Raw genomic sequence first — 12,682 nt, 5'->3', positions numbered from 1 at the left:
GAAACTGGGTTTTTTAAAAGATTGTACTTTCAAATTTTTTAAAAACTGTAAGTCTTAGAAAAATAAAAACAAGAATTTTACAAAGAATAATTAAAATTAAGTATGCGAATGAACAGTCTCTAAGTAAGACCTCACTGGCTTCCAACACTAACTCCTTCAAAAACAAGTATTTTAAGAGTGAATATAACCAAATTTGAAAGGCTACAGTTCTTCTAAAATGTTTAGTAACATAAAACAAAAACAAAAACACGTACCACACTCTCTACTATTCTACGTTAATGAAATGCACTACGCCATTCCTTCTATTCTGCTCTGCCCCCAAATTACCAGATCTTAAAACAGTCACCGCCAAATCTAATTTCTAGAGCAGCAAATTATTAACAATTTAAATGAAGACAACTTTCTTCTTTAAGATAAGAATAATTTTTAAAAATTGAATCAACTGAGAGTCAGCATTTATTATATCCTAGAGGGGATGCAGGATTTGAAGTCGTATTTAATTATTAAGTTCATTCTGGGAAAATTCATTCTGCAAAAGAATTATGGGGCTTCCAATGTACAGCTGTTTTCAAAAATCTTTAAAACAGAAAGAAAAGTTATTCCTCAAACTTCAAAAAGTATGCTGTTTCATAAGTAAAAAAAGAACTACAGTCCAAAATTTAAAAATTACTGAGTTCAGACTAAAATTCACTAGAAATTACAAATATACTGAACATCAGTAAAACATATAACAGGTCTTCAAATAAGAAAGAAAAATATTTTTTTAAATATCAATTATTGAATAAAATTAGTGTAAGAAGGGTAAAAAAAGTTTTATTTTCCACACCACATAATCTTACCTGAATCATTTTGTTGTTAAAAAACTCAAGATACTGATTTCATTTTTCATCTGGTCCTGTCAATGATACTATGACAGGCCCCACAGGAAGCAGCAAAAGACCAATAATGGAGTGCAGATATTGTGTGTTTTCATGACCAAGTTTTGTTATGGAAAAGGATATCCATATAGTGGTTTGAAACTTAGTAAATATTGAAAATATCTCAAAAATTTTGTCAGTGTACAAATATTCCTTTTTATTAACTTTGTAGTCTTAAAATGTTTATTCTTACCATTCTTTATCAATTTTAAAATGATGAAGGATATATATGAAATTTTAAAGAATCATTTTTATATTAATGAGAATTAATAACAAAACAATAGTTCACAATGTCAAAAAAGAAAAATCTTAACTGAAAAATGAAATATGTTTAAAATTGTGGAATGATTCTCTTGACTTCTGGAGATGATTATTCTAGTCTCATTTCCCATAATTACTATTTATATTACTATTTACCAAAAAGTTACCAACTATTCATAATTTAATTAAAATAAAATTTAAAAGACTTTTGTTACAAACAGCAACTTCAGAATTAAACAGTTATTGGCAATACTGGTAAAAATTCCTTCAAGACAAGTATAGAGGTTACAAAAAATATGTGCAAACTCCAAAACTTAATTACTCTTGGGTAATTCACAAATTATATTCAATGGATACCAAAAAATTCAAATTAGTAAAACAGAAAAGTCAAAACTACAAAAATGCTCCACAAAGACTCCAAATGATATTTTTAAGTTCTGAGTTATTTTAAAGTAGTATAGCACCTTGCCAGATTTAATTTAAAGACATTTTTACCTTAGGAATTGCTTTCCATCCAAGGGACTATTAATAAACGGGGCTGTGATGAAACACCTACATTAATTGGGAGTACTATTAGAACACACAAGAAACTTCTATACGTGCCATGAAAGCATATTGTAAGTCAGTATTTCAAACAGATTAACAAATGTAAAACAATAGAAATAAATGACAGACTAAATTTTTAGAGTTTTTATTAAATGAATCAAAATTTAATTTACTTGTAATAAAGGGTAGTAAAGAATCATTTCAACAGCACTCCTATATTATGTTGAAACATCCCAAAAATATTTTTAATGATATACCTGTCTTGTTTGTCGGAACACTTCAAAACACTCAGCAAAGTTTGCTCGCCAAAGCCCCTAACACACTAAAAAGAGACAACTTAATTTTACATGGGTTATTTCTCCTTAAAAATAAATGAACGCTAATCTAAGATTAAAAAAAGAAAGAACTACAATGTACTCTCACTTATTTCCGCTCACTCATGATTTGAAAAAGTACTTGTGGAATGGGGAAATTTAAATACTTCGGACTTAACGTTATTTTCTTTTTGACTTTTATACCTAAAGCCCCCATCTGCTTTTTATGTGAATTCTATCAGAGCCCGAGAAATCATTTTAGTTTCAAATATTTCCATACCAAAAACATGGAAAAGCTGATGCCATATCTTTAAAGAAGAAGATGAAGAGAATAGAAACTTCCCCCACCCAGGCATCAGGAAGTACTGAAAAGGACTGCTTCATTTCTCGCGTGTTGCGTTTTACACCGTGACACTTCAGTCTCTGAGGGTCAGGTTAATTAAGCTGCATGGCAGCTGCGTGCAGTGTGAGACACACGCTGCTGCGGTTCCCGCCAGTCCAGTCCAATTACCTGTAGGATCCCAGCACTGGACAAGTGACAACCAACCTCTTCTCTCTAGTCATTTGCTCCCACTGGTCTACCGATAAATGTTAGAACAAACTAACCTCTTTTTGGAAAAGACTGCAAAGCTGAATGCACCTGCTGCAAGCTGCAGTGACGAGTCCCAGAGAGATGTTTGTCAGTCAGATCTCTGCAGATGTTGTTTTAACTTTAGGCTAGAGCTGTATCCAAAGATGGAAATGAGATGGCAATCAAGCACAAATCTCCCACCCTCGTCCCCCCAATTTTATTTTGAAAAGCTGCACTTGCTCATAAAAGTTGTGCTTTAAAACACAGCTCCACTAAACTGGAAAGAACTTAGACTAGACTCTATGGTACAAAAACAAAAAGGAAAAACGTTTATTTAGTGCTGAATTTTAGTTAACAAGTGGCATATTTCATCCAATAAATGTTATTTGTGTCATTCAAGAGCTTAAAAAATTAATTCTGTTAAGCCAGAGCAAAAGAAAAGAAAAGAACTATAAGATAGACAAGTTTTCGATTGGTGGTTTGTTGCTCAGGTTTTTACTGATACCACATACTGCTTAGAGCTCCCAAGGCACAGATCATTTTCCTCTCTGTATATTATACAAAACATCTTCAATACATAAATATTGAACTATTTCACCAATTGTGTTCACTATTTCTAAACTATTCCTGAAATCCTTTGGGGGTGGTATTTGCAAGGCAACATTGTTAGATGTATTGTATTTCCTTACAGTGTCACAAATTTTAAATGAGCTATTTTTCCAAAATCCAGAAGGCTTCAAATAGCAAATTTCAAAGTGACGTTGCACTATATAATCCATGTAAACACCAACAGTGTAAATTAATGATGCTCCATAACTTACTAAACCGACGACAGAAGACACAACATCAGAATGAATCAAAAAAGAATCAAATAAAATGAACAGCTAAGGTTTTTAATGCTCATTCAAACTTTCTAAAAATTCCATGCCACAAAACATTTGCTTACATAAGTTAAGTATAAAAATTGTATCTTTCACAAACTACAATTTCAATATAGACTGTCCTATGCCAGTAACACTCCTTTGCATGTCACGATTTTCTATTCCTTGAAATGAGAAATGAAGTATTAAAAATACAGCAAATTTTTAGAGATATATGAATGTCTAAGTGAAAGATTACGGTTCCTCCTTCAATTGAGGATATAGAGAGACAAAATATGAAGTAACTCACAACAATAGGTAGTATGACAAATACCAATAGCAGAACTTTAAGATTTAAAGAAAAATACGTTATGTGTCAGCAACTTTGATCATACTAAAATTAAACGCATAGCACAGTGTAATGATAACTATTCTATTAAACGCAACAACACTGGAAAGGATATTACTTTATTTTCTACTCGTTGCAGTTCTATTTATCTACTAATTTTGCCTTAAAATAATATACCTACAAATTTCTAAGATGTTCTGCATCTAAGACCAAAGATGATAAACTGCAACTTTTAGAAGTTATAACAAAAGTATTCACATTATATTACCAATATCATAATACTCTTCCTTCAACAATGTAAAACATAAGAAGTGATCTATTTTAAACATCATGAACTCCGGATTTCCAAAAAACTGATTATTCTTATACAATCCCAATCCTAAAGGTTAAATTGGCCACAGAATTTTCTCCATGTCAAAGTTAAGGCAGTGTGGGGAATTTCCTTCACTAAAAAAAAAAATTCACTTACATTTTGCTTTTTTATGATTTTAAAAAATGTAACATACAAATGGTTTCTGATTTTTATGAAAAGCATCACCCAAGTTGGATAGCGATAAAATTAAGATATAATATATCTAGGAATGGTAAGTTCAAATTTTAACAGACCACAAAAGGAAATATTTTACATTAAACATGATCCAGTTTTATAACCACAAATATGAAAAGTGTAAAATACACACAAATGTATGCCAAGACGATAGTGAAGGGTTCCTGTTTGATTGATCCAATGAATATCCCCAGTGTCATATAATGGAATAAAAATAGGTACACCATGAAGTGTTCTAAAATCTAAAGAATGCATGAAAATATCCTTTACTATTTCCAACCAATAATGTATTCGATAAGTTCTTCTGATTACCTACCTGAATCATTCATGAAATAATTTTTAACAGATCAAATCAATTTATTAACAAAAACTAAACACATCTTCAGATGCCAAATAAAATAAAAGAACAGTAGCGCCATTCTGAAAATGCATACATTCCCCAATGCATATTTTCCCCAAATGAGAAAGCTGCTTTTTACTTCAAGGCAACAACTTTAGGTAAGCTAATCATAAAAAGGATATATAGATAAATCAAATTAAGTTGCTTTAATCAGGTAAGAAAAAAAGATATATTCATAAACCACCAGTGATAAGTTAGTATTCTGTAAAATTTAGATTTTTAAAAACAGATAAATGAATTACACAGCACAGGAAAAAGTAAAATAAAACTACTTGTAGATCTTTTTTCTGATTCCAATAATGGAAAAACGCACTTTACAATCCTCATCATACAATTTCCCAAATTAAATATATGACATGATGAAATACACAATGCAATATACGGTTCTACAAATTCTAAATTCATACCATTTAACGTGCAAAAATGTTTTCTTCATTTCAACCATAAATATCAAAAAATTACTCAGAAAGGCCAGGTTGCTTAAGACATTTTAAAGATATAACCTGAGCAAAAAAAAGGAAAACAAATATGACAAATGTGAGGAGATTATATTGGCTATAGCATTAACAATGCACATATCATTTGAGTCGAAATTTATTAAAATATCTCCAAACTGTGTCTGTGCTCTGCACTGTATATCCTGAAGAAAGTTTGTCTCAAACACACCAATGTTTTAACTAAACCTTCCGAACACAATTACACTCTGTTTCAAAACTTAGGTTTTGAGAAAATCCATTAGGTTACACAACTAAAGTATACTTTTCCCCAAATACACTGTCTTAGCAAATGAGAAACAGGAAAATGCTTCATGAAATAAACATCAGGCATACACATTCTAATAGAAGAGTCATAAATACATATATGAAACACACAAAAATGGGCTTCCGAATTACTGCATAAGCCTACATGAAAGTCCTTATAACTCAGTGATATAAATCACAGTTTTATAATTTATACCATCTGAGATGAGCAAGGTAAGCATCCCTTAAGTATATCTGAGTAAGAGAAGCTGAAAGTAGCTCAGAGGCTGTTATGTTGAAGAATACCAGCACCTTAGACAATTCCAGAGGCTTGTGGCCAAGTGTGAACAGAAAGACTACTAAAATTAAAGCCTATCAGAAGAGAGATGTATCTGTGCGAACAGGTAATAACCTAGTTAAAATCATATTTAAATACAAAGCGTTCAGAGTTATTAAAGCTTCTTATAAATTACGAGGCTTTATTTTATCCTTAAAATTGATTCCAAGTGTGTGATTGGTTTCCACCTGTTACAGGCAGAGTAGAAGCTTTCTTTTATCCAGACATTTCAACTCACATTTGAGCAGGTTACGTCACTACACACAAAATTTTATTCAACGCACTCCAGTCTTCCAACAGATATTCTTGCTCTATATAGAATAACTGCCTCAAAATTATAAATAAAATAAGCAATTTCAATGTAGTAAGAAAAAAATACATGACTAAGTGGACTAAAAACAAAAGATCTAATTCTTGGTGCACCCTTTCCAACCCACTGAAAATTAACTACATTCAAATGAAAAGACATTTAATTTACTATTTGGAATATCCATGATAAACACCAATTTTCTGTAACATCCCTGCACATCTGATACCACCTCATGCATAATGCAAAAAAACTATTTCATTTTCATCTATAGACAGTGAATTTAATTTACCATTGCAGCGTTTTTCCTAGAACTATCACGTTATTAATTCTGCAATCAAGCTCTTTTGAGTGCTTTTATTTGTACTAAGAGTTTTCACAATTCCACATTGATTTTTTCATCATAATATATCTTTTAAACATATGAATGTGAATATGTTAGCAAACTTTCTTAATGTATAAGGAAACTTTGAGAGACAAGGAAAGCCATCTAGAAAACTACACTCACAGGAAACAAACTTTCAAAGGACATCATACCTAATACACTACTGCTTAGTTTAACAAATTTAAGGTTTACAAATATATTATATGTAATTTACATAACTAAATGATAGCTTCAACCATTCTAAAACCTCCTTATCTAGCATAATGGTCCATTTTCTACCACCAAGCGATTGGCTACGAAAAAGAAATCCTCCAAATGTTCTGCTTACATTCATGCCAGATGTCTTTGCTGTATTAAAGAACTCTTACTGAATTAGATCATTGAAAGCAAATCAGCTTTCCTTTTCCACCAGGAAAAAAAAAAAAATTAGCAGTATCGGTCCCCTTAGCACTGAATAAATATTTTTTATGCCCATAAAGAGGAAATAACCAAAAAAAAGGCAGAAGCTACATCTAGGTAAAAGCGAATCAGTTAATGTTTTATCTGGGGATACACTATTCAATTATGCAGATTTTCCAATGAAGCTTAAAATCCATATATTGAGTAGCAAAATAATAAAAAGAGAAAAAAGGAAACATGCAGAACTGTATAACATTTGAAATTTTAAAAAAGCACACTGAAAAGTACAATACAAAAATTGTACCACCCAGGAAACTTGCCATGTTCCAGTGGGTTATAGTACTACACAAACTGTGAACATACTTTAATCAAATACAGCTCTTAAGTAACACAAATCTTGAGGCATTCTTTTACTTCTTACATAATAATATATTTCTTTGTTACAATTACATTAAAAACGTAATATTCTAAAAATCTGAAGAAGCAGCATTTGTCCTCTTTACTTCACTCCAGGGCCAACAAACAAAGCAATGAAGCAGAAAGAGGTACATAATGGATTTAGAAGTAAATGGTCCATTATTTAAGAAGCCTTCCTATCCCCCTCTTCTGAATTCATTCTAGACTAATTATCATTACAATGGTGTCTGAAAACTTCAGAAGAACCCTATTTCCTGATACCAGCTGTCCAGGTTTCTATCTTTACATTTTAGAGTTTTTTCCTAATTAGAAAGAAGTATTTAGAAATGCCCAGAAGACTCATCTCGCAATTTGTCTAAATCACAGACAAGTAGATCGATTATAGAAACAAGACATAATCAACAGTGGAACAATTTTTACAATTTTTCCTCTAATACAGCAAATACATATAAAATAAAGTCTACACCACTAAGGATTTCTTTCAATACAGCACAGAACACACGTAGGTCTTCTCTTTCTTTCCTGGGGGATTTAGCAAACAATCTCTTCACCATTGCACCTACCTGGATAAAAATCTTTGGACTTAGACAGCTTGATGGTGGCTCCAGTTTCTTTTTGCAACTGAACAATTGTCTGTCCTCCCTTCCCAATTATAGATCCAGCAGCATAGCTAGGTATGAGAACCTTTAGAAAATACTGGCCGTCTTCTGAAAAAATGCAAAGAAATATACTTCGTTAACATGATCATTTAAAAGTTTGCACCCCTTCTCCACCCTCAAGAGAGAAAAACAGCAATTAAAACACTGGGCATACAGCTGCAGGAAATATGGGGTTAAAAAGAATTTTTAAGGACAAAAAATAAGCCAATTACACTGAAAAATAAATACGTACAAAATGTTTCCCCTCTTGGAGGATTTATAATTTCAAACTTGGAATGAAAATCGAAACATGTTCTATTATTTTGCAGCACTGTAGAAACTGATGAATAAATTCCAGTTGTTATTCCAAACATGGAAGACTTCCAATTCTATCTGTAGTTACTATGGTAAAACGGAATGAACTGACCCTTTAACAAAACTTCACAGATTTCTACGCTGACAAACCTTCACTTAACATACTGTAAAATAAATAAATAAAACGACTGTAAATAGTGATGAGCTATATTTGTTTGACATTAGCAAACACATAAGGGCTACCATCAGCCATTGCCTATATCCCACTTAAAGTATGCAAAACAACCATTCTCCTACCAAATTATCCACCCAAACTGTAGGGTGTATTCCAAGCCTTCAATAACTGCCAGGAAATAACTCTAAGTGATGTGGACTGGCAAATCTAACTAATCCTGGTGTATTTCTTTAGCACTTCTTAGTCTACCATGATCTCCTTTAAGCTCATTAATTAAAGGACCTTAAGAAGAATTTTGCCAATACTAAAAAGCTTAGGAGTCATTTATCTCAAATACACTTAAAAGTGACCAGATAATGTTTCTTCTCCAAAATAACCACAATTTTTAAAACGAGAGGGGGTGGATGAACCAAGAAAGAGTGAAATGAAATGTTTTAGAAAATAAAGCCAACTCCATAAACTTTAATTTCCGTCAAACTGATCATGTCTTAAATAGGAAACAGCCCGGTAAATCCAGCTTCCTTAGGTGAATGAACGTTCCAAATTTTGCGGGTGTACCATTCGCAAGACCCCCATCCGTCTCTAATGTACAGGCTGTAGAGAAATTCACCTCTGCCTCGATGCATTGGGTGCATTGTTAAGATGACTCCAGTGCAAATGAAGAAGCGATACCGGTCCGGTTATAACTCATCTTCCCAGGAAGCGCAGGATGTTAACTAACAAGTCACAGTACCAGACACCCCCACCCTCGTATGCACACCCCTGAAGACAAATCAATGAGATATTTGCCCCGACGGTCTAAGTGCGCTAAGAGCGTGCACTCATCAAGATTTTGCCTACTACTTGTGGCCCAGAGCAAGGGGATGGAGAGAGAAAAACTCTCCGGCGCCCCGATCATTCGCTGCCCGCTCCCCAAGTGCCATTTATTTATTTATTTTAGCAGACTGTTAAATGCAGCGCGCATCTTCGGGCGGCCATCACCTCACTCGGGGGTCATCCTCCTCCTCCTTAACGGACCCCCTTGCCCAGGTCTAGGATATTTAAATGGTCAGCCTGTCGACCGATTAAATGGAAAGATAGGTCTATTCCGAAAAACCGGTCGCCATTTTGATGAATGATAAACACAGAAATGGAAATGTGTCGGGGCCGGCAAGGTGCGGGGCAGGTGCAGGGGAGGGGGCGCGGGGCAGGGGCGCGGGAGCCGCCGGGTTCGGGCTGGAGGTGTCCGGGCCGCGGGAGGGAGGGCGCTGGGAGGGAGGGAGGGAGGGAGGCAGGGGCGGGCGGCGGGGGATGGGGCCAGCGGGGAGGTGGAAGCGATACCCACCGCCCGTATTGGTCCTCTTGGTGCTGCCGGCTTCAGGGGGGGCTTCCAGCGGCCTTTTCCGCGAGTCCGGCGGGTCCAGGTCTATGGGAACCCCAGTGTGGGTCCCGTTCTGCTGGATGGGAGCTGCCGCCATCATGTTTGCAGTTCCTGCCGCTGCTACGGGGAGAAGCTTCTCCCTTTTGTTTTGGCTTTTTTTTTTTTTTTTTTTTTTGCGTTTGGGGTTTCTTAAGGTTTTTTTTTTTTAATCGGATCAATAGAAATCTCTTTAGGAAAAGAAGCAATGTTGCTGGTTTGTTCTCACTGGGGAGGGGGCAGGGCTGAGGAGCAGCTGCAGTGCAGTGTCAGAAAGGAGACAGGGGAATGGAGGGGGTGTGAGAGACGGAGGGTGAAAGAAGGAGAAGAAAGGAGAGAGGGGGAGAGAGGGGAGAAGGGAGAGGGGCGGGGGGGGGGGCGGGAGGGGGGGAGCGGGGAGGACGGGCAGAGGGAGTGGGAGCGCGAGGGCTGGCGGGGCGCGGGGAGAAGCCGAGGAGGAGGGGAGAGCGAGGGAAAGAGTGAATGAGCAGGAGGAGGGGAAGGAGGAGGATGCGGAGAGAGGCAGGAGCGGGCCGCGGAGGAGGCCGGAGCCGGGCAGGAGCGCGGCGGTCCCCGCGCCGCGCTAGCGCTGCGCTCGCTCCCGCTGCTGGTGCTGCCGCCGCCGCCGCTGCCGGAGCGGGTCTGCCGCCGCCTGGGCTGCTCGGCGCTGCTGCTGCTGCCGCCCGGTCTCGCTCATTATTTCTCCCGCTTGTGGGGGGGGCGGCGGGGAGGGAGGGGGATGGCTGCGCGGGGAGGGTAGAGCGGGCTCGAGTTCGGAGACTCCCACACACTTCGCGCTCGGGTCCCTGCCTCTCAGCAGCGCCGCCGCCGCCGCCGCCGCCTCCCCCCGCCCACGCCGAGGCCGCCGCGGGCGGGGGCGGGGGGGGGGGGGGGGGGGGGGGGGGGGGGGGGGGGGCGCGTGAGGGTGTGTGCGCGTGCGTGTGCGCGGGGGCGCGCGCCGGCGGCGGGGGCGGCGACGGGCCGGGGCGCTCCGGTGGGAAGGGAGGGGTGAAAGGTCGCCGGTCCCCGGCAGCACGGCTCAGGCAAACGTAAGCGGCTTGTCGCAGCAACCGAGGGGTCCAAGAAACGCGCTAGGCGGGAAGGCGGGAAGCAGAGATTACGGACAGCCGTGGCAGCCAATAAAATGGAAATGTGGGAAAGCTCTCCGGGCCCCTTCCCAATCAGGGAACTTGGGGCTGAGAGGGAGGGAAGGGGCGGGGTGGCATCTCGGGTCCGGCCGGGACTGGAGCGGCGACAGTTTTGGCTAGTCGGAGAAGGGCATTCGAGTGACCGTTGACAACGGGTGGGACAGCGTGAAGGCTGAGGGAAGAACCTTAAGTGTGTGCTTCCAGGACTTCGGGCTAGGTGTATCCGTGTTTACGTTTGAGAGTTAGGTAAAAGACATTAGTGAACATCTCACTCATCGGAGGTTTTCTACGGGCTGATTTCATCCAGAGTCTTTATTACTCGCACTGTGTGACATCGTTAGGGAACTTACAGTGTCATTTGCCGCCTTAAATCCTTTCGGGAACAAGCAGGGATATAAATGAATAAAGCTAGGTCTGGGTGTCCCCTTCACGAGGCGCTGATAGGCAGACTGAAGACGGGCAACAGCTGAGTGTATACACAAAACTAAATATTGAACGAAATACGAGTGTAGGAATGAAGTCCGCTGCAATGTGCACAGCTTATGATTATACAGGTCTTGGCTATATAATGAACCTGAACCTCACCCCTACGACGCTACAGAAAGAAAAAAAAAAATCTAATGTCGCTGGCATAGACTCTGAAAGTCCGAAAAGACTCAGTTTACAGATGAGTAAACTGACTCAGAGAAGTATTTTGCTCAAGGTCATCCGTCAAGTTAGTAGTTTAATTAAATCAGTGTGCTCGGAAGCAGGGATAGTGGAAAAGCGTGGGTTTGGAGTCCGAAATCGTGGTTTCAGGTGCTTGCTGGCATGTTCTAAAAGTGTGTCTTTGGCAAATCCCTTAACATGTTACTATTTATTAAGTGTTTGCTTGTGCCAAGCAATCCACTTTACATGTGATGCTCTTTATATGCAGTATATTATGTAGTTATTACTGTCCCCATTTATGAGACAGTTTAGGTTCAGAGATATGAATAATTTACCCAAAGCCACACAGGTATAAATATTGTAGTAATAATTCAAACTCAGCTCTTCCTGACTCCAAAGTCTATCCCCTTGAATATTGCATTACACTAGAGCTTCAGGTTCTCTCCCACTAAAAGCAGGGACTGCCTCCCACGATTCTTATGAGTCAAATGAGAGAATGGACACGGCAATGTATTATAAGATGTAAAAAGGTGTAAACGTATTCACTAGGTTTCTAGAACAAAGATGCTCCTTTCCTATGCTCTCCACTACAGCACTTCATCCTGAAAGATGGCTTTTGTACTAAGCTAGAATCAGAAAGGACTTCACTTCAATTCTATTGTAGTCTAACCTAGCATAGCTGCATTTCTGAGGCAATAGCCAAAGAAAATAGAATAAAATTTAATTCCTGACAGAGAAGGGAATGGAAAAGAATACTAAGCCTACTCTTAGCATCCTTTATTTGAAGGAGCATCGAGGAGGCATTGGGATGAAAGGCAGATGACAGTCTGCTGAATGAAGAAGAGAATGACGTTTAGTTTGGGAATAAAAGTTCATCCGGAGTATGAAAAACACGTTTGCCTCAAGTCAGGGAGGAAGATTCACTGAGAGCTGAAAGAAAGGGAAAGCAGGTAAGTTAGTGCATTTTGGTAAAGGTCTGTAAAGCAAAGTCCAGAATTTTGATCTGATATGT

The 12,682-nt window shown here is 38.3% G+C and overlaps 1 protein-coding gene across 1 annotated transcript in view; it reads right to left on the bottom strand.

Moving 5' to 3' along the window:
• NOVA1 (NOVA alternative splicing regulator 1) overlaps window positions 1-10,224 on the bottom strand; it is a 151,738-nt gene extending 141,514 nt beyond the window's left edge. Inside the window, exons 1-2 of the mRNA XM_046648942.1 lie at window positions 9,803-10,224; window positions 7,914-8,057 (exon numbers count right to left, since the gene is read on the bottom strand). Of these exons, the coding sequence (XP_046504898.1) occupies window positions 7,914-8,057; window positions 9,803-9,938 (280 nt within the window). The 5' untranslated portion in view covers window positions 9,939-10,224. The remainder of the gene's footprint in view (window positions 1-7,913; window positions 8,058-9,802) is intronic.
• Window positions 10,225-12,682: the final 2,458 nt, after the last annotated feature.

This window comes from Equus quagga, chromosome 2 (assembly GCF_021613505.1).
Source record: "Equus quagga isolate Etosha38 chromosome 2, UCLA_HA_Equagga_1.0, whole genome shotgun sequence".
Lineage (NCBI taxonomy): Eukaryota > Metazoa > Chordata > Mammalia > Perissodactyla > Equidae > Equus > Equus quagga.
Note: the sequence above shows the minus strand (reverse complement) of the source record. Positions and strands in the feature narration are given on the sequence as shown.